Genomic DNA, 22,691 nt, shown 5'->3' with positions numbered 1-22,691 from the left:
CCAATATTCCAACAGATTTAATGACATTTTCCTTATATGTTAATATTTAATCTGTAAGTACAACACTATATTTATTTCTGACAAATCAATTTATTCGCAACAAAACACGTCATTTAACACAAAGTAACGTGTAAAGCATTAAGTCATTCAATAATAATAATAATAATAATAATAACAAGGAGCGAATGGTTTACTCACATAATGCTCGTAGAATTTTGACAGTCGTGGTTTGCCATGATTATTAAAGATCAGAATTGCTTTTATCATGTTCCCCGCTGCGGCTTGAGTCGTCAATGTTACCGACTGATATTCCAATAATCAATAACTAATAACAGCAGTCTGACACTCAGGAGCACAGCAGAGCGGAAGAGCGCGTGAGATTGACTTCCGCTCAGTGAGCGCGCTGACGCTGTCAAAATAAAGGTCACGAGAATCCGAGATCGAATGCTTTTAACACGTAAATCCGTGAACGTTTGAATTAAATAAAGTATTCTGTGTAAGTGTATAATGTGTATATACATTTTTCTTTTGTATATGCGTGTATTGTGTTTTGCTGTACTGTGTTTTTTGGTGTTATGGAGGTCCATTAATGATTATGGGAGGTCCGAGATCCCAGCAGCACCCCCCTCAATTCATATACTGGATAAAAGAGAATATTATGCAGATTTTAATTAGATATATATTAAATGGTATTTGGTTATTTGTTAATAGTAATTCATTACACATGCAGTTGTTTAGTTGCAGTTACACTTCCTGACCAGCAGGAGTCGCCAGTGTGCGAAGTCTCGAGCGCTTCTAACCAGTGAATCATTTTGTGAAGCAATTTGGTTCAGTTGATTTAAAGCTTTAAAATTATGGTTTCTTCCAGTAGTAGTGTTTATGAAGCGAAGTTTAATCGCAATATTGCAAAAATCATATTATGATCGCATTGTGAGTGTGCATGTAAACAGTAAATGTTTTTACCCTTCAAACGAGCTGGATTTATTTAACCATGATCCACATGATGGCGCTCCAGCACAAATTTACATTTACATTTATTAATTTAGCAGACGCTTTTATCCAAAACGACTTACAAATGAGGACAGTGGAAGCAATTAAAAACAACAAGAGATTTGACAACTAGGTTTATAATGACTATTATAAAAGATTTTATGTCCAATCGAGAATATGAAAAGGAAGTGCAATGTTCTTTTGAGAAATTCATAAAATTGAGAGATGAAGCAAGGGAAATGCATGATTCTGTGATGGTTCTTTTGCCCAGTGAAGAAAAGGAAAAACAACAAACATGGTTCAGTGGAAAGATGTTGATTTGCAATGGGTTTATAGATGATGTTGAGAAATGGTTGAATACTGGAAGTCAAGTTTCATGTTCTGGTGTTGAAGAAAATGTTCATCAAAATGATGTTGATCCAGAAGATAGCATTTCAAACATCTCACGTCAATCATGTAAAACGTCTAGAAAGAAGGGTTCAAGCAGTGTGCGTAGTGGGAGATCCTCCGCTTCTTCAGCACGAATCATGGCAGAGGCAGAGAAGGCTTCATTAATGGCACGTGCAACTGCTTTAAAGGAGAAACATGCTTTGGAGCTGCAACAGGAAAAGCTGAGACGCAGACAAGAAAAACTGGATAGTGACGCAGAAATAGCAGCTATCTGTTTTAAATAGTTCTAACAATCAATCTCCCAAAACCTGCACTGATGATATGAATGCCTATTATGAAAAAGGAACTGTGATGAGTTGCAAAGAAGGTACTCTTCAACAACAACAATCCAGTACACTGCCTCAAAGAGATATTCCTGTGTTTGATGGTAATCCTCTGCAATAGAGAACTTTCATCAGAGCATTTGAGCATGGAATAGAAGACAAAACCAAAAATAATCGAGATTGCTTATACTTTCTGGAACAATATACACGAGGTCAGCCTAGGGAACTTGTACACAGTTGTCAACATATGGATGCACAAAGAGGGTATTTGCAAGCTAAAGCAATGTTAAAGGAACACTTTGGTAATGAGTTCAAAATAGCTGCTGCATATGTAGATAAGGTTCTTGGATGGCCTTCAGTAAAATCAGAGGATGTAAATTCACTGCAGAGTTATGCTCTCTTTTTGCGTGGATGTTGTAATGTAATGGAAGAGATTGATTATATGGAGGAGCTGGAGATGCCAAGCAATTTGAAAACCGTTGTCACAAAGCTACCTTATAAATTAAGGGAAAAGTGGAGAACTGTTGCCTGTGAGCTAATGGAAAGGCGTAATCATAGGGCAAGGTTCAAAGATATTGTGGCATTTATTGAACGTCAAGTCAAAATGTCATCTGATCCACTCTTTGGTGATATCCAGTCGAAGAATGGCCAGTTCAAATAGTTGATTGTACTCTTAAACCAGATGATCTTGAGGTAAAGAGAAACATGTGGGTAAATAGCACTGTTGTAAATGAAATGTCAAGTGCAACAAATGCTACTCATAGGCTGATTACTCATTTTTCAGACTGGACCAAGTTGAAGGTTGCTGTTGCTTGGCTCTTGAAGTTAAAGAAAATTCTGAGACAAAGGAGTCAAAAGCGGAAGGAAATTCAAGCATCTTTGGATTCTTCTGGAGTATTAATTTCTTCTAAAAGCATAGAGAAAGAGCTTCAAAAACTAACAGACTCTGTGACCACACCAAATCTGACTATGGAGGACCTGAATGAAGCTGAAACGGCTATTGTTGCATTCAGTCAATGGCAACAGTTCAGAAAAGAAATTGCTGCTCTGTCGTCTTCATCTGTTTCAAAAATAAGAAGAGATAGTAAGTTATATAAATTGGATCCTATCTATCAAGATGGTCTTTTGAGAGTTGGAGGACGATTAAGGAATTCTGTTATGCCTGAGGAAACAAAGCATCCGATCATTCTGGCTAAGGAACAGCATATCGCCACACTCATCTTGCGGCATATACATCAACAGTTAAGCCACAGTGGACGAAATCATATGCTTTCCAAGCTAAGGAAAAGATATTGGATCATTAAGGGTAATGCAGCTGCCAGAAAGATCATATCAAGTTGTGGCCATTGCAGACGTTTTGGAGTTTAGGTGAGTGAGCAAAAGATGGCAGACTTACCAAGATCTGCCTCCATTTACAAATGTTGGGGTGGATTATTTTGGTCCTGTGGAAGTTAAAAGAGGACGTTCCATTATAAAACGCTATGGAGTCATCTTTACTTGCATGGCAAGTCGTGCAGTTCATTTGGAAGTCACCTATTCTTTGGACACGGATTCATGCATCAACTCTCTACGGAGATTTATTTGCAGACGAGGCCAAGTAAATCATATAAGATTAGACAATGGTACAAATTTAGTTGGAGCCGAAAGGGAGTTAAAGGAAATGCTTAGTTCATGGAATAAAAGCAAGATTCAAAGGGTAATGCTTGAGAAAGGCGTTCAGTGGAGTTTCAATCCTCCGGGAGGTTCACATTATGGCGGAGTGTGGGAGCGTGTGATCGGAATGGTCAAAAGAATTTTAAATTCAATCTTACATCAGCAAACTTTGGATGATGAAGGATTCCAGACTGTGCTGTGCGAAATTGAGGCCATTCTGAATGATCGCCCAATAACAAAGCTGTCAGATGATCCTAATGATTTGGAACCACTTACTCCAAACCACCTTCTTCAGATGAAAGGTAAACCAGTACTACCACCTGGACTATTTGACAAATCTGAATTATACAGCAAGAGGAGATGGAAACAGGTCCAGTATATGTGTGACTTATTCTGGAAAAGATGGACAAATGAATATCTGCCTTTGCTTCAAGATCGGCAGAAATGGAATAAGGAAAGGAGAAACTTTGTTCATGGTGACATCGTTGTTATTGTGGATTCAACCGCTCCACGTGGATCTTGGCTGATGGGACGAGTTTTGGAAGTCTTTCCAGACAAAAATGGACTTGTACGTTCTGTGCGAGTACAAACTAAAACCAGTGTACTCGAGAGACCCGTGACAAAGCTTTGTCTGTTGTATGACAGCATGGAAATGTAACGGACTGATTGCAAAAACTGTTTACTTGTGTACTACAGAGGACTGATTAATGCAGTGTTTACAATGTTGCTTTTGGGCTTTAATGGCTCTTTGTATTAATCTTGTATTGAATTGTAATGTCTGCCTTCCATGTACAATTAGGGGCTGGGGTGTAAGAGCCATTATGGTCTATTGTAATTCTGTGTTTTACCACTAGGAGGAGTGTGGGCCTAAATTAGTATATAGGTAGGTAAAGAGTAAGAGAGGGCAGGTGTGTAATTAGAGGGAAGCACAACATTTTTTGACCGTGTCTGGAGATCGTGTTTGGATGTGATTATGTGGCAGCATTCAATGATATCATAAGTGCATTGTGCAGCAAAACTGTGAGTTATGACCAGTACAAGCTGTGATGAATAAATCTGATAAAGCTGACTTTGGAGGACGATGTTTGTTTGGATCTCACGCGTCAGAAACTACCCTACAACACCTCAAGTGACAAAAACAATTGGTATTTATGCCACTATAATTGAGATAACAAAAAAGGGGAAAACAGAGACATGTGAATCTGTAAAACAATAAGATGCAAACTGTATAACATATCAATCATGTTTCTAATACATTAAGTATCCTTTTCAGCAGTTTAAATGTCTTTAGAGCTTTTCGATTATTCTGTATTGAAGTTAGAGAGTCGTAAAAAAATCTTCAGATCAGTGGAAAATAGTCTACCATTTGGTACAGTCGATATACATTTTGCTTTATGTATATGATATTTTCCTAACAGAGTAAGAAGTTTAATAATAGTATCCATTTCCAATAAACCAGTATCACAATCCATAAACAAGACCATTACATCGGTTATTGTGACAAACTTATAAAATAACTCAAAAAGAAACCAAGAAACTTGGGACCAAAATAATTTAGTATAATTACAACTGAAAAATTAGTGTACAATTGTTTCATTTTCTTCTTTACAGAAACTACATAATGGCAAAAACCCTTCTTTAAACTTACTAATAAAATCATTACATGGATAGTATCTGTTTATTATTTTAAAGTGAGTTTCTTTAACTTTATTAGGAATTACATATTTATTTATATCTGACCACAAATTCTTAAAACCACCCATTACTTTCCTGCAGAGACCTATACTTGGTCGACTTCTGGCGACAGCGGAAGTTCGTCACTACGTTTGTGCACGGCCTCGGAGCCTATTAACATAAAGCAAACAACAATACATGTATTATTTTGTGTTAAGCATAACACTTTAATAAAAACAACTCATTAATTTGGAAAGTTACTATCACATGTATGCAATAATATACCAGTTACTTAGAACATCAATTCAAAGTTAAATAACCTACAAACCATTATAAAATAATTTGAATTCTGCTTGTACAACAGATTTGTTCAACTGCTCGTATTTCCTACATTGTTGTGGATTTTATTGATAACTTTAAATGTCTTTGTTAATTTTGTGTGACTTAAGCCAGAAAGAGAGCAGTATAAAAGGGTGATGGCAAAAGTATAAAAACACTGCTTCACTAACCTGCTCGACTGTTAGCATAACTGCTACCATGTGCTACATTAAATGTATAACGTTACATCTAACAATACAAATACTATACTATATTTGATTAATGTCTATATAGTTACCGATAAGCTTTTAATACAAGTTATTGTTTTAGTTAACACACTCACCTGGGACTGGACCATCTGGACATTTACTGCTCTGCACCACAAACAGCCCGTTATGACGCGTGATTTAACGTCTCCGCAACTTTTCCACGCAAACCTGGAAGGCACAGCCCACGGTGCGAGATCGACCGTACTCCGGTTGGACACGGACCTCATCCTCCGTGAAGGGCTTAGCACACACTAAAGTACCTTTCCTCAGAGTAATTGTCGTCTCCTCCTCTCACCATATAGCCCAATTCAACGCTTATTTTTATTTTCGTAGGTGGGAAAACTATGAAATGATAAATACGTTTTTTTTTTTTTTAATTAGCCTAGAACACAAAGGCACACTATACACATCTGAATACTTTTGGTCTCCGCTATTTTTCGGCAAGCGAATGAACGCTGTAGCGCTTTCACTGGAAAATAACTTGAGATTTATTTTTATTTATTTAAAGTTTATTTAACAGGGACCATACAAGCAAACATAGTTACAATACAAAGCCTGTAACTGATGTGCAGCATATAGAGATTATAGCTAGTGCTAATTTTCAACTCCTGTCCCTGGTTGGGCATTTCTAAGAACATTATAAAACAAATACATACATAAAAACAAGAAATACTACAAAACTATGTATATATAGATATACACATATACACATACACATACATACATACATACATACATAATCATACACAATTATAACAACAATTAAAAATGTATACAATTTTGATTTGTCTTTAGCCACAGCTTAATCCTGGAAGTGAACTTTTTGAAGTCAGATATGGCCTTAATATCAGATGGTAATGCATCCCATAGCCTACAGCTCTTAACAGAAAAGGCAGTCTGTGCAAAGCTTGTCCTACAGTATGGTATTGTAGAGTTATGATTTGTACTAGTTCTAGTAACTCTTTGGGTGTTCTGTATTTCAATAAATTTACTAAGAGGCTCAGGTGCTAAATTATTAATACACTTGAAGATTAATTTTAGGAAACATAAATTACTAAAGCTTTCAAAGCTTAATATTTTATATTTCTCCAGTATGTAACAGTGATGATAGCGGATTGGCTTTTTATCCATAATTTTTATTGCTCGATTGTAAAGTGAACCAATGTGTTTTGTTGCAGACGGAGCTGCTTGCCCCCAAACTGTCATGCAGTATGAAATATGTGAAAACACCATAGCATGCATGTACAGTAGGGCAGCCTGATTTGGTATATAGTGTCTGATTAATTTAAAACAGTTGAGATTTCTTTGTATTGTTTTAGAGATTTTCTTGATATGTTTAGTAAAATTAAGTTGAGGATCTATAACCAATCCAAGGTATGTGAATTCTGTTACAGATTGAATTTTTTCATTTTGCAAGTTAATTTTAAATCTTTTATTTAGATCAAGTTTCTTAATAGAAAAACACATAGAGACTGTCTTTGTAAAATTTAGCACCAACTGATTTTGATTGAGCCACTGTCCGACATCAGCCATACATGCAGAGAGAACATCAGCAGCCAACTCTGGTGACTTAGCGGGTGCATAAAGAACTGCATCATCTGCATAGAGCTGGGAGCTGGCGCCTGAACGGTGTAATGGTAGGTCATTAATAAAAAGACTGAACAACAAAGGACCAAGTACGGAGCCCTGTGGTATGCCCCTTTTGATGTTCAAGAGTGAGGATTTTTCCTGGTCAACTTTAACACACTGTACTCTAGCCTGAAGATAAGACGCAAACCACTGTACTGCCTTAGTAGAAAAATTAAAAGATGACATTTTAGTTAAAAGTAAACTATGGTTGATTGTATCAAATGCCTTTTTAAGGTCAAGGAAAACAGCTCCCACCACATCACCCCTATCCAGTGATTTCTTTACATTTTCAATAAAACAGCAGTTTGCAATTTCAGTGGAATAACCTGATCTAAAACCAAACTGCTGTGGGTGGAGGAACTGATTGGCTTCTAAGTGATCAACCATTTGTGCTGCTACAACTTTCTCAATAACTTTAGATAAAATAGGTAAAATAGATATGGGACGATAGTTACACATAGAGTCCTGACTTCCTGATTTAAATACTGGCACAATTACTGCTTTTTTCCATCCTAAAGGAAATGTACAGGTTCTTATAGAAAGATTTACAAGATATGTAAGAGGTTTAACTAACACTGTTACATATTTTTTTAAAAACCAACTATTCATCATATATAAATCATTTGTTTTGGAATTAGACAATTTATTAATAATTTCTAAGATGTTTGTCTCCGGAACCTCTGTAATATGAAATGAATCTACAGAAGTCACTCCAGTTGTATAATTGAGGTCTTTAGATTCAAAATCTTTTATTAGTTCTTCTACTGATTGCACAAAATATGAATTTAATTCATTAGCCATAACGGCGTTATTATTTATGTTCTTTCCATTTATGTTAAGTTCCTTGATCCCCTGTTTATTTGGTTTATTAGTCAGATTGTTTAAGTGTCTCCAGATGGAATTATTATTGCCTTTAGAATTACCTATAAGTTGAGTATAATATGAAACTTTTGCTTTACGTAGTTCTAACACCACTTTATTTCTTAGACTTTTGTAGGTTAACAAATCAGTATTCATTTTTGAGCATAATGATTTTTTCAGAGCCAGATCTCTCTTCTTCATAAGCTTTCTGATTTCATTACTTATCCATGGTACAGTGTCTTTCTTTCTACATCTTTTTTTTATTAGAAATTTGTCTATTAATCCTGAAATAGCTGTAGTCATAGAATTACAGCACTCATCTACATCATCCACAGCCATGATCTGCTCCCAATTTAAGTTATTAAGTTCTCTTTCGAACTGCACAGTTTTAGCTTCAGGAATGATAAATGATAATTTATCACAACCAGATTTGCCAAAATACTGTAGCCGCTTTCTGGTCAGAATCATGTTGTGGTCTGAGAGACCTGTTATCAGATTGTACGTCCTCGTTATATGTTCTGGTTTATTGGTAAACGCCATATCAATCAGGGTCTTGGTCTGCCTTGTTATCCTAGTGGGCCCTTTAATCATTTGTAGATAATTAAATTTTGTCATAATTGTTTTTAATTTTTGTTTACCACTTTTTCCCAACCAATTAATATTAAAATCACCATACCATACAGTTTCTCTATAAGAATCAAATTGCTTAGCAACAAGACTTAATTCATCATAAAAAGCAGTGTTATATGAAGGTGGGTTATAAATAACAACAATATAAAAATTCATTGTAGGTGATAAAATAACATTCAAAGCTAGACATTCCAGAGTTGTTTTCAATTCAACTATGTGACATTTAAATTTATCTTTTATGTATATCAAAACTCCTCCCCCCTTGCCTGTATTTCTGTCCTTTCTGAAACATTGATATCCAGCAATGTCTATCATATTATTTGGTATATTACTGTGAAGCCAGGATTCTGTTAAACAAAGATAATCCAAATTTGAGTCCAAGAGGAGTACAGAGATCTGATCCCTTTTGGAAATTAGGCTGCGAATGTTTAAATGTCCGCCTAATATTCCTTTCGGTTTACACTTAACGTCCCAGAGTACTCTAGCGTGATTCACAGTTTGGAAAAATAGATATTGTTTTTGTTTTTGTACAGCACTAAAGCCAGAGCCATTCAAGTGCATTCCCGGTTCAATCCCCGAACATGGATCCATCAGACGGGGTGACTCACCGGACTTGTTGCGGTCGGTTGTAAACAGGCAGCTAAGACTAGGTGAACTCCGTTTTTCGGCTTGCCGCTGATCCAGTGGTTCCTGGCTCTGAGCCAACAGCTCCCGCAGCTCCGCTCCATGGGATTCTGGTGTAGTCGATGTCACCCCTGTACTGAGCCCAACCTCCAGCTCAGTACTAGCCATTTGCTCAAATCTAGTCGGACCAGGATTAAGGTGTATATCCCCAGCCAGAAGAATGAGCACCAGTATAACTTTAAACGCATACAATCTGCACTGCCGTGAAGTTAATCTGCTGATATTATTTCTGTCGCTCAGGCCTCTTGATGTCCAGATCAAATACAATGTGCAATGTCCGTGTCCAAATATATGCAACTTGGTTTGTTCACAACTGGTTAAGCTGGCCACATTACCCTTAAAATTGGAAGTCCAAACACACAATAACAACAAGGAAAGTTGTAAAATACAGAGGGCATGTGTGGAGCCCAACAAACCACACCTGTCCTCGGCAGCCATTTTTCCAGTACCGTCCACTGGGATTTGGAGCGAGTTCGCAAAACATTTGATTCATATCGCGACTCCGAAGATCGTTTCGCGAATCATTTGATCGGGCCTTCGGAGTTCGCAAAACATTTGATTCAGATCGGGACTCCGAAGCGCATTTCGCGAATCATTTGAGATCTGGTCTTTCCAGCGGATTTGCAAAACATTTGATTCTATCATGTACTTGTCCAGATCAACTTTTAATAAAGAGAAAAGAGTTTTAGAGACAGATTTGTGTCAATAGCCTGTTAGTAATCCCACAGTCCATAGCATCAGTAACTGTATAATTTAGTAAGGGAAAATTAAAACAAAATAGGATGAGTTTCAATTTTTATTTTATTTTTGTAGAAATGGTCATCTTAACCTCTGTGCAGTGTTCAGGTTATTTCAGGACCCCAAATTAAATTCTAATACTAATACTGCATCATACAGGTGTTTATTTGAGTTGAATATTTCGATAATCATGTAAGGAAACGAAGCCATAATTTGATAAGTTTACATTTACATTTATTCATTCAGCAGACGCTTTTATCCAAAGCGACTTACAAATGAGGATAAAAAACAACACAACGAAAAACAACAAAAAGGGCAAACAAAAGTTTATAAGTGAGTATAAAAAAGATGCATGCAATATGAAGGCAGATATTGTCTGATATGTTAAGAAATAATATAAAACAAAAAGTCCAGATGATTCAAGCTGTTCGTGACTGTGAGTGTAACAGCAGCAGCAGAGATTATTAACCGTAAATGAAAACATTTAAAACTCTGATTCCTCAATTAGAAAATAAATAAATAAAAATGTAGCAAAACATTACATTCGGATGATATGTAGAACTCTCTGTGATTATCAGTGTCAGACAGGCGTACTACTCTGGCTGTGACATCATCATCCTGGGGAGGGACTTTGAGAGGATTCAGATCATCCCAGGAGCCAAACACGGGAACATCTAGGTGGACACACACACACACACACACACACACGGTTCTGGTGTCCAAACAACATCAAGGTCTTTATAAACTGTTACAGCACTTTCTCAGAGTGACAAATAGCATAGCTTTTAGCCTCATGGTTGCAGTTTGAGGTTTAGGAATTAGTTTTATTAATTTTTTTTTAGCCTTTATGTTATGTCAGTTTTAATAATTTTAGCATTTCAACTTTTTTGGTAAAAAGTTACTGCTTTATAAATTAAATGAAAACAGTACTAAAATTAGTGCTTTTTACTTTACAAATCAATGCAAAGCAACTTTACAGAAAATAAGTTTCTCCCATATTTAGTAGTAGCTTACACGGCTTATCTATATCATTTTACTTTAGCTTTATTTCAATTACAGAAAACGGTTTTTAGTTGTTTCAGTCTTAGTTAACAACAATGACACATAGTTGGTTGCTTTGGGAATAAATGTTTAACTGTGTGAGCTTATTTTATATATTTATTTCTTTAAATAAAATGTAAAAATTATATATATTTTTTGTACGAGTTTCTGTCTTCTGCTGAATGCTAAAAAGATGATGCTTTAAAGACCAAACGGTTGACGGTACCCATTCACTTCCATAGTATTTCTTCCTGTAGCATAGAAGTCAATGGGTGCCGTCAACTGTTCACTCTCAAAAAACATCTTCTTTAGTGTTCAGCAGAAAAAAAAAAACACTTTCAGGCTGAGGAAGAGTAAACGATAGCAGGATATGATTGTTTGATTCCTCTCACACAGACAATATACAGTTGTGTTCCAAATTATTCAACCCCCTTGACTTGCAAGACAATTTGCAGTGGAGGATAACATTTTATGAAATCAATTTAACAAAATCACCATGTGGGTGTTTTGAAACTGCTGGGTGTTTCTGAATCATGCAATCTAAATGATCCCCCTTACCCAACCCCACCCCTAAACCTAACGTCACTATTACATCAACTAATCAGGTATCATGGTGTAAAAACACCTTGATCTCATAACTCCCATTACTTTTTTTTTTTTTTTGAGATAACAAAAAAGGGCAAAACAGAGACATGTGAATCTGTAAAGCAATAAGATGCATACTGTATAACATATCAATCATGTTTCTAATACATTAAGTATCCTTTTCAGCAGTTTAAATGTCTTTAGAGCTTTTCGATTATTCTGTATTGAAGTTAGAGAGTCGTAAAAAAATCTTCAGAAATCTACCATTTGGTACAGTACGATATACATTTTGCTTTATGTATGATATTTTCCTAACAGAGTAAGAAGTTTAATAATAGTATCCATTTCCAACAAAAAAAAAAAAGTGAAGTGAAGTGACATTCAGCCAAGTATGGTGACCCATACTCAGAATTTGTGCTCTGCATTTAACCCACCCGAAGTGCACACACACAGAGCAGTGAACACACACACCCGGAGCAGTGGGCAGCCATTTATGCTGCGGCGCCCGGGGAGCAGTTGGGGGTTCAATGCCTTGCTCAAGGGCACCTAAGTCGTGGTATTGAAGGTGGAGAGAGAATTGTACATGCACTCCCACCCACGATTCCTGCCGGCCCGGGACTCGAACTCAGAACCTTTCGATTGGGAGTCAGACTCTCTAACCATTAGGCCTGGATTAAACCAGTATCACAATCCATAAACAAGACCATTACATCGGTTATTGTGACAAACTTATAAAATAACTCAAAAAGAAACCAAGAAACTTGGGACCAAAATAATTTAGTTTAATTACAACTGAAAAATAAGTGTACAATTGTTTCATTTTCTTCTTTACAGAAACTACATAATGGCAAAAACCCTTCTTTAAACTTACTAATAAAATCATTACATGGATAGTATCTGTTTATTATTTTAAAGTGAGTTTCTTTAACTTTATTAGGAATTACATATTTATTTATATCTGACCACAAATTCTTAAAACCACCCATTACTTTCCTGCAGAGACCTATACTTGGTCGACTTCTGGCGACAGCGGAAGTTCGTCACTACGTTTGTGCACGGCCACGGAGCCTATTAACATAAAGCAAACAACAATACATGTATTATTTTGAGTTAAGCATAACACTTTAATAAAAACAACTCATTAATTTGGAAAGTTACTATCACATGTATGCAATAATATACCAGTTACTTAGAACATCAATTCAAAGTTAAATAACCTACAAACCATTATAAAATAATTTGAATTCTGCTTGTACAACAGATTTGTTCAACTGCTCGTATTTCCTACATTGTTGTGGATTTTATTGATAACTTTAAATGTCTTTGTTAATTTTGTGTGACTTAAGCCAGAAAGAGAGCAGTATAAAAGGGTGATGGCAAAAGTATAAAAACACCGCTTCACTAACCTGCTCGACTGTTAGCATAACTGCTACCATGTGCTACATTAAATGTATAACGTTACATCTAACAATACAAATAAAACATACTATATTTGATTAATGTACATCTAACAATACAAATAAAACATACTATATTTGATTAATGTCTATATAGTTACCGATAAGCTTTTAATATAAGTTATTGTTTTAGTTAACACACTCACCTGGGACTGGACCATCTGGACATTTACTGCTCTGCACCACAAACAGCCCGTTATGACGCGTGATTTAACGTCTCCGCAACTTTTCCACGCAAACCTGGAAGGCACAGCCCACGGTGCGAGATCGACCGTACTCCGGTTGGACACGGACCTCATCCTCCGTGAAGGGCTTAGCACACACTAAAGTACCTTTCCTCAGAGTGATTGTCGTCTCCTCCTCTCACCATATAGCCCAATTCAACGCTTATTTTTATTTTCGTAGGTGGGAAAACTATGAAATGATAAATAAGTTTTTTTTTTTTTTTTTTTATTAGAACACAAAGGCACACTATACACATCTGAATTCTTTTGGTCTCCGCTATTTTTCGGCAAGCGAATGAACGCTGTAGCGCTTTCACTGGAAAATAACTTGAGATCTGGGATTTGGAGCGAGTTCGCAAAACATTTGATTCATATCGCGACTCCGAAGATCGTTTCGCGAATCTTATGATCGGGCCTTCGGAGTTCGCAAAACATTTGATTCAGATCCGGACTCCGAAGCGCGTTTCGCGAATAATTTGATCGGGGCTTCGGAGCGAGTCGGCAAAACATTTGATTCAGATCGGGACTCCGAAGCGCATTTCGCGAATCATTTGAGATCTGGTCTTTCGAGCGGATTTGCAAAACATTTGATTCTATCATGTACTTGTCCAGATCAACTTTTAATAAAGAGAAAAGAGTTTTAGAGACAGATTTTTGTCAATAGCCTGTTAGTAATCCCACAGTCCATAGCATCAGTAACTGTATAATTTAGTAAGGGAAAATTAAAACAAAATAGGATGAGTTTCAATTTTTATTTTATTTTTGTAGAAATGGTCATCTTAACCTCTGTGCAGTGTTCAGGTTATTTCAGGACCCCAAATTAAATTCTAATACTAATACTGCATCATACAGGTGTTTATTTGAGTTGAATATTTCGATAATCATGCAAGGAAACGAAGCCATAATTTGATAAGTTTACATTTACATTTATTCATTCAGCAGACGCTTTTATCCAAAGCGACTTACAAATGAGGATAAAAAACAACACAACGAAAAACAACAAAAAGGGCAACCAAAAGTTTATAAGTGAGTATAAACAAGATGCATGCAATATGAAGGCAGATATTGTCTGATATGTTAAGAAATAATATAAAACAAAAAGTCCAGATGATTCAAGCTGTTCGTGACTGTGAGTGTAACAGCAGCAGCAGAGATTATTAACCGTAAATGAAAACATTTAAAACTCTGATTCCTCAATTAGAAAATAAATAAATAAAAATGTAGCAAAACATTACATTCGGATGATATGTAGAACTCTCTGTGATTATCAGTGTCAGACAGGCGTACTACTCTGGCTGTGACATCATCATCCTGGGGAGGGACTTTGAGAGGATTCAGATCATCCCAGGAGCCAAACACGGGAACATCTAGGTGGACACACACACACACACACACACACACGGTTCTGGTGTCCAAACAACATCAAGGTCTTTATAAACTGTTACAGCACTTTCTCAGAGTGACAAATAGCATAGCTTTTAGCCTCATGGTTGCAGTTTGAGGTTTAGGAATTAGTTTTATTAATTTTTTTTAGCCTTTATGTTATGTCAGTTTTAATAATTTTAGCATTTCAACTTTTTTGGTAAAAAGTTACTGCTTTATAAATTAAATGAAAACAGTACTAAAATTAGTGCTTTTTACTTTACAAATCAATGCAAAGCAACTTTACAGAAAATAAGTTTCTCCCATATTTAGTAGTAGCTTACACGGCTTATCTATATCATTTTACTTTAGCTTTATTTCAATTACAGAAAACGGTTTTTAGTTGTTTCAGTCTTAGTTAACAACAATGACACATAGTTGGTTGCTTTGGGAATAAATGTTTAACTGTGTGAGCTTATTTTATATATTTATTTCTTTAAATAAAATGTAAAAATTATATATATTTTTTGTACGAGTTTCTGTCTTCTGCTGAATGCTAAAAAGATGATGCTTTAAAGACCAAACGGTTGACGGTACCCATTCACTTCCATAGTATTTCTTCCTGTAGCATAGAAGTCAATGGGTGCCGTCAACTGTTCACTCTCAAAAAACATCTTCTTTAGTGTTCAGCAGAAAAAAAAAACACTTTCAGGCTGAGGAAGAGTAAACGATAGCAGGATATGATTGTTTGATTCCTCTCACACAGACAATATACAGTTGTGTTCCAAATTATTCAACCCCCTTGACTTGCAAGACAATTTGCAGTGGAGGATAACATTTTATGAAATCAATTTAACAAAATCACCATGTGGGTGTTTTGAAACTGCTGGGTGTTTCTGAATCATGCAATCTAAATGATCCCCCTTACCCAACCCCACCCCTAAACCTAACGTCACTATTACATCAACTAATCAGGTATCATGGTGTAAAAACACCTTGATCTCATAACTCCCATTACTTTTTTTTTTTTTTTGAGATAACAAAAAAGGGCAAAACAGAGACATGTGAATCTGTAAAGCAATAAGATGCATACTGTATAACATATCAATCATGTTTCTAATACATTAAGTATCCTTTTCAGCAGTTTACATGTCTTTAGAGCTTTTCGATTATTCTGTAATGAAGTTAGAGAGTCGTAAAAAAATCTTCAGAAATCTACCATTTGGTACAGTACGATATACATTTTGCTTTATGTATGATATTTTCCTAACAGAGTAAGAAGTTTAATAATAGTATCCATTTCCAACAAAAAAAAAAAGTGAAGTGAAGTGACATTCAGCCAAGTATGGTGACCCATACTCAGAATTTGTGCTCTGCATTTAACCCACCCGAAGTGCACACACACAGAGCAGTGAACACACACACCCGGAGCAGTGGGCAGCCATTTATGCTGCGGCGCCCGGGGAGCAGTTGGGGGTTCAATGCCTTGCTCAAGGGCACCTAAGTCGTGGTATTGAAGGTGGAGAGAGAATTGTACATGCACTCCCACCCACAATTCCTGCCGGCCCGGGACTCGAACTCAGAACCTTTCGATTGGGAGTCAGACTCTCTAACCATTAGGCCTGGATTAAACCAGTATCACAATACATAAACAAGACCATTACATCGGTTATTGTGACAAACTTATAAAATAACTCAAAAAGAAACCAAGAAACTTGGGACCAAAATAATTTAGTTTAATTACAACTGAAAAATAAGTGTACAATTGTTTCATTTTCTTCTTTACAGAAACTACATAATGGCAAAAACCCTTCTTTAAACTTACTAATAAAATCATTACATGGATAGTATCTTTTTATTATTTTAAAGTGAGTTTCTTTAACTTTATTAGGAATTACATATTTATTTATATCTGACCACAAATTCTTAAAACCACCCATTACTTTCCTGCAGAGACCTATACTTGGTCGACTTCTGGCGACAGCGGAAGTTCGTCACTACGTTTGTGCACGGCCACGGAGCCTATTAACATAAAGCAAACAACAATACATGTATTATTTTGAGTTAAGCATAACACTTTAATAAAAACAACTCATTAATTTGGAAAGTTACTATCACATGTATGCAATAATATACCAGTTACTTAGAACATCAATTCAAAGTTAAATAACCTACAAACCATTATAAAATAATTTGAATTCTGCTTGTACAACAGATTTGTTCAACTGCTCGTATTTCCTACATTGTTGTGGATTTTATTGATAACTTTAAATGTCTTTGTTAATTTTGTGTGACTTAAGCCAGAAAGAGAGCAGTATAAAAGGGTGATGGCAAAAGTATAAAAACACCGCTTCACTAACCTGCTCGACTGTTAGCATAACTGCTACCATGTGCTACATTAAATGTATAACGTTACATCTAACAATACAAATAAAACATACTATATTTGATTAATGTACATCTAACAATACAAATAAAACATACTATATTTGATTAATGTCTATATAGTTACCGATAAGCTTTTAATATAAGTTATTGTTTTAGTTAACACACTCACCTTGGACTGGACCATCTGGACATTTACTGCTCTGCACCACAAACAGCCCGTTATGACGCGTGATTTAACGTCTCCGCAACTTTTCCACGCAAACCTGGAAGGCACAGCCCACGGTGCGAGATCGACCGTACTCCGGTTGGACACGGACCTCATCCTCCGTGAAGGGCTTAGCACACACTAAAGTACCTTTCCTCAGAGTGATTGTCGTCTCCTCCTCTCACCATATAGCCCAATTCAACGCTTATTTTTATTTTCGTAGGTGGGAAAACTATGAAATGATAAATAAGTTTTTTTTTTTTTTTTTTATTAGAACACAAAGGCACACTATACACATCTGAATTCTTTTGGTCTCCGCTATTTTTCGGCAAGCGAATGAACGCTGTAGCGCTTTCACTGGAAAATAACTTGAGATCTGGGATTTGGAGCGAGTTCGCAAAACATTTGATTCATATCGCGACTCCGAAGATCGGTATGATCGGGCCTTCGGAGTTCGCAAAACATTTGATTCAGATCGGGACTCCGAAGCGCATTTCGCGAATCATTTGAGATCTGGTCTTTCGAGCGGATTTGCAAAACATTTGATTCTATCATGTACTTGTCCAGATCAACTTTTAATAAAGAGAAAAGAGTTTTAGAGACAGATTTTTGTCAATAGCCTGTTAGTAATCCCACAGTCCATAGCATCAGTAACTGTATAATTTAGTAAGGGAAAATTAAAACAAAATAGGATGAGTTTCAATTTTTATTTTATTTTTGTAGAAATGGTCATCTTAACCTCTGTGCAGTGTTCAGGTTATTTCAGGACCCCAAATTAAATTCTAATACTAATACTGCATCATACAGGTGTTTATTTGAGTTGAATATTTCGATAATCATATAAGGAAACGAAGCCATAATTTGATAAGTTTACATTTACATTTATTCATTCAGCAGACGCTTTTATCCAAAGCGACTTACAAATGAGGATAAAAAACAACACAACGAAAAACAACAAAAAGGGCAACCAAAAGTTTATAAGTGAGTATAAACAAGATGCATGCAATATGAAGGCAGATATTGTCTGATATGTTAAGAAATAATATAAAACAAAAAGTCCAGATGATTCAAGCTGTTCGTGACTGTGAGTGTAACAGCAGCAGCAGAGATTATTAACCGTAAATGAAAACATTTAAAACTCTGATTCCTCAATTAGAAAATAAATAAATAAAAATGTAGCAAAACATTACATTCAGATGATATGTGGAACTCTCTGTGATTATCAGTGTCAGACAGGCGTACTACTCTGGCTGTGACATCATCATCCTGGGGAGGGACTTTGAGAGGATTCAGATCATCCCAGGAGCCAAACACGGGAACATCTAGGTGGACACACACACACACACACACACACACACACACACACACACACACACACACACACACACACACACACGGTTCTGGTGTCCAAACAACATCAAGGTCTTTATAAACTGTTACAGCACTTTCTCAGAGTGACAAATAGCATAGCTTTTAGCCTCATGGTTGCAGTTTGAGGTTTAGGAATTAGTTTTATTAATTTTTTTTTAGCCTTTATGTTATGTCAGTTTTAATAATTTTAGCATTTCAACTTTTTTGGTAAAAAGTTACTGCTTTATAAATTAAATGAAAACAGTACTAAAATTAGTGCTTTTTACTTTACAAATCAATGCAAAGCAACTTTACAGAAAATAAGTTTCTCCCATATTTAGTAGTAGCTTACACTGCTTATCTATATCATTTTACTTTAGCTTTATTTCAATTACAGAAAACGGTTTTTAGTTGTTTCAGTCTTAGTTAACAACAATGACACATAGTTGGTTGCTTTGGGAATAAATGTTTAACTGTGTGAGCTTATTTTATATATTTATTTCTTTAAATAAAATGTAAAAATTATATATATTTTTTGTACGAGTTTCTGTCTTCTGCTGAATGCTAAAAAGATGATGCTTTAAAGACCAAACGGTTGACGGTACCCATTCACTTCCATAGTATTTCTTCCTGTAGCATAGAAGTCAATGGGTGCCGTCAACTGTTCACTCTCAAAAAACATCTTCTTTAGAGTTCAGCAGAAAAAAAAACACTTTCAGGCTGAGGAAGAGTAAACGATAGCAGGATATGATTGTTTGATTCCTCTCACACAGACAATATACAGTTGTGTTCCAAATTATTCAACCCCCTTGACTTGCAAGACAATTTGCAGTGGAGGATAACATTTTATGAAATCAATTTAACAAAATCACCATGTGGGTGTTTTGAAACTGCTGGGTGTTTCTGAATCATGCAATCTAAATGATCCCCCTTACCCAACCCCACCCCTAAACCTAACGTCACTATTACATCAACTAATCAGGTATCATGGTGTAAAAACACCTTGATCTCATAACTCCCATTACTTTTTTTTTTTTTTTTGAGATAACAAAAAAGGGCAAAACAGAGACATGTGAATCTGTAAAGCAATAAGATGCATACTGTATAACATATCAATCATGTTTCTAATACATTAAGTATCCTTTTCAGCAGTTTAAATGTCTTTGGAGCTTTTCGATTATTCTGTATTGAAGTTAGAGAGTCGTAAAAAAATCTTCAGAAATCTACCATTTGGTACAGTACGATATACATTTTGCTTTATGTATGATATTTTCCTAACAGAGTAAGAAGTTTAATAATAGTATCCATTTCCAACAAAAAAAAAAAGTGAAGTGAAGTGACATTCAGCCAAGTATGGTGACCCATACTCAGAATTTGTGCTCTGCATTTAACCCACCCGAAGTGCACACACACAGAGCAGTGAACACACACACCCGGAGCAGTGGGCAGCCATTTATGCTGCGGCGCCAGGGGAGCAGTTGGGGGTTCAATGCCTTGCTCAAGGGCACCTAAGTCGTGGTATTGAAGGTGGAGAGAGAATTGTACATGCACTCCCACCCACAATTCCTGCCGGCCCGGGACTCGAACTCAGAACCTTTCGATTGGGAGTCAGACTCTCTAACCATTAGGCCACGACTTCCCCTGGATTAAACCAGTATCACAATCCATAAACAAGACCATTACATCGGTTATTGTGACAAACTTATAAAATAACTCAAAAAGAAACCAAGAAACTTGGGACCAAAATAATTTAGTTTAATTACAACTGAAAAATAAGTGTACAATTGTTTCATTTTCTTCTTTACAGAAACTACATAATGGCAAAAACCCTTCTTTAAACTTACTAATAAAATCATTACATGGATAGTATCTGTTTATTATTTTAAAGTGAGTTTCTTTAACTTTATTAGGAATTACATATTTATTTATATCTGACCACAAATTCTTAAAACCACCCATTACTTTCCTTCAGAGACCTATACTTGGTCGACTTCTGGCGACAGCGGAAGTTCGTCACTACGTTTGTGCACGGCCACGGAGCCTATTAACATAAAGCAAACAACAATACATGTATTATTTTGAGTTAAGCATAACACTTTGGAAAGTTACTATCACATGTATGCAATAATATACCAGTTACTTAGATCATCAATTCAAAGTTAAATAACCTACAAACCATTATAAAATAATTTGAATTCTGCTTGTACAACAGATTTGTTCAACTGCTCGTATTTCCTACATTGTTGTGGATTTTATTGATAACTTTAAATGTCTTTGTTAATTTTGTGTGACTTAAGCCAGAAAGAGAGCAGTGTAAAAGGGTGATGGCAAAAGTATAAAAACACCGCTTCACTAACCTGCTCGACTGTTAGCATAACTGCTACATTAAATGTATAACGTTACATCTAACAATACAAATAAAACATACTATATTTGATTAATGTACATCTAACAATACAAATAAAACATACTATATTTGATTAATGTCTATATAGTTACCGATAAGCTTTTAATATAAGTTATTGTTTTAGTTAACACACTCACCTGGGACTGGACCATCTGGACATTTACTGCTCTGCACCACAAACAGCCCGTTATGACGCGTGATTTAACGTCTCCGCAACTTTTCCACGCAAACCTGGAAGGCACAGCCCACGGTGCGAGATCGACCGTACTCCGGTTGGACACGGACCTCATCCTCCGTGAAGGGCTTAGCACACACTAAAGTACCTTTCCTCAGAGTGATTGTCATCTCCTCCTCTCACCATATAGCCCAATTCAACGCTTATTTTTATTTTCGTAGGTGGGAAAACTATGAAATGATAAATAAGTTTTTTTTTTTTTTTTTTTATTAGAACACAAAGGCACACTATACACATCTGAATTCTTTTGGTCTCCGCTATTTTTCGGCAAGCGAATGAACGCTGTAGCGCTTTCACTGGAAAATAACTTGAGATCTGGGATTTGGAGCGAGTTCGCAAAACATTTGATTCATATCGCGACTCCGAAGATCGTTTCGCGAATCTTATGATCGGGCCATCGGAGTTCGCAAAACATTTGATTCAGATCCGGACTCCGAAGCGCGTTTCGCGAATAATTTGATCGGGGCTTCGGAGCGAGTCGGCAAAACATTTGATTCAGATCGGGACTCCGAAGCGCATTTCGCGAATAATTTGATCGGTGCTTCGGAGCGAGTCGGCAAAAAATTTGATTCAGATCGGGACTCCGAAGCGCATTTCGCGAATCATTTGAGATCTGGTCTTTCGAGCGGATTTGCAAAACATTTGATTCTATCATGTACTTGTCCAGATCAACTTTTAATAAAGAGAAAAGAGTTTTAGAGACAGATTTTTGTCAATAGCCTGTTAGTAATCCCACAGTCCATAGCATCAGTAACTGTATAATTTAGTAAGGGAAAATTAAAACAAAATAGGATGAGTTTCAATTTTTATTTTATTTTTGTAGAAATGGTCATCTTAACCTCTGTGCAGTGTTCAGGTTATTTCAGGACCCCAAATTAAATTCTAATACTAATACTGCATCATACAGGTGTTTATTTGAGTTGAATATTTCGATAATCATGTAAGGAAACGAAGCCATAATTTGATAAGTTTACATTTACATTTATTCATTCAGCAGACGCTTTTATCCAAAGCGACTTACAAATGAGGATAAAAAACAACACAACGAAAAACAACAAAAAGGGCAACCAAAAGTTTATAAGTGAGTATAAACAAGATGCATGCAATATGAAGGCAGATATTGTCTGATATGTTAAGAAATAATATAAAACAAAAAGTCCAGATGATTCAAGCTGTTCGTGACTGTGAGTGTAACAGCAGCAGCAGAGATTATTAACCGTAAATGAAAACATTTAAAACTCTGATTCCTCAATTAGAAAATAAATAAATAAAAATGTA

At 36.0% G+C, this 22,691-nt stretch overlaps 1 protein-coding gene across 33 annotated transcripts in view; it reads right to left on the bottom strand.

The window, feature by feature from the left end:
• Positions 1–22,691, bottom strand: part of LOC128019109 (AP-3 complex subunit sigma-1) — a 173,328-nt gene that overhangs the window by 3,930 nt on the left and 146,707 nt on the right. Inside the window, exon 2 of one of the 33 annotated variants that reach the window (XM_052605148.1) lies at positions 16,779–16,850. The exons of 30 other annotated variants lie outside the window; for them this stretch is intronic. In XM_052605148.1, the coding sequence (XP_052461108.1) occupies positions 16,779–16,850 (72 nt within the window). Of the gene's footprint in view, positions 1–198; positions 391–12,781; positions 12,854–16,778; positions 16,851–22,691 lie in introns of those variants that run through there. 2 more of the 33 variants (XM_052605149.1, XM_052605151.1) reach the window with 2 other exon arrangements.

The sequence above is a fragment of the Carassius gibelio genome, chromosome A8 (genome assembly GCF_023724105.1).
Source record: "Carassius gibelio isolate Cgi1373 ecotype wild population from Czech Republic chromosome A8, carGib1.2-hapl.c, whole genome shotgun sequence".
NCBI classification, from domain to species: Eukaryota; Metazoa; Chordata; class Actinopteri; order Cypriniformes; family Cyprinidae; genus Carassius; species Carassius gibelio.
This window is presented reverse-complemented; position numbering and strand designations above follow the sequence as displayed.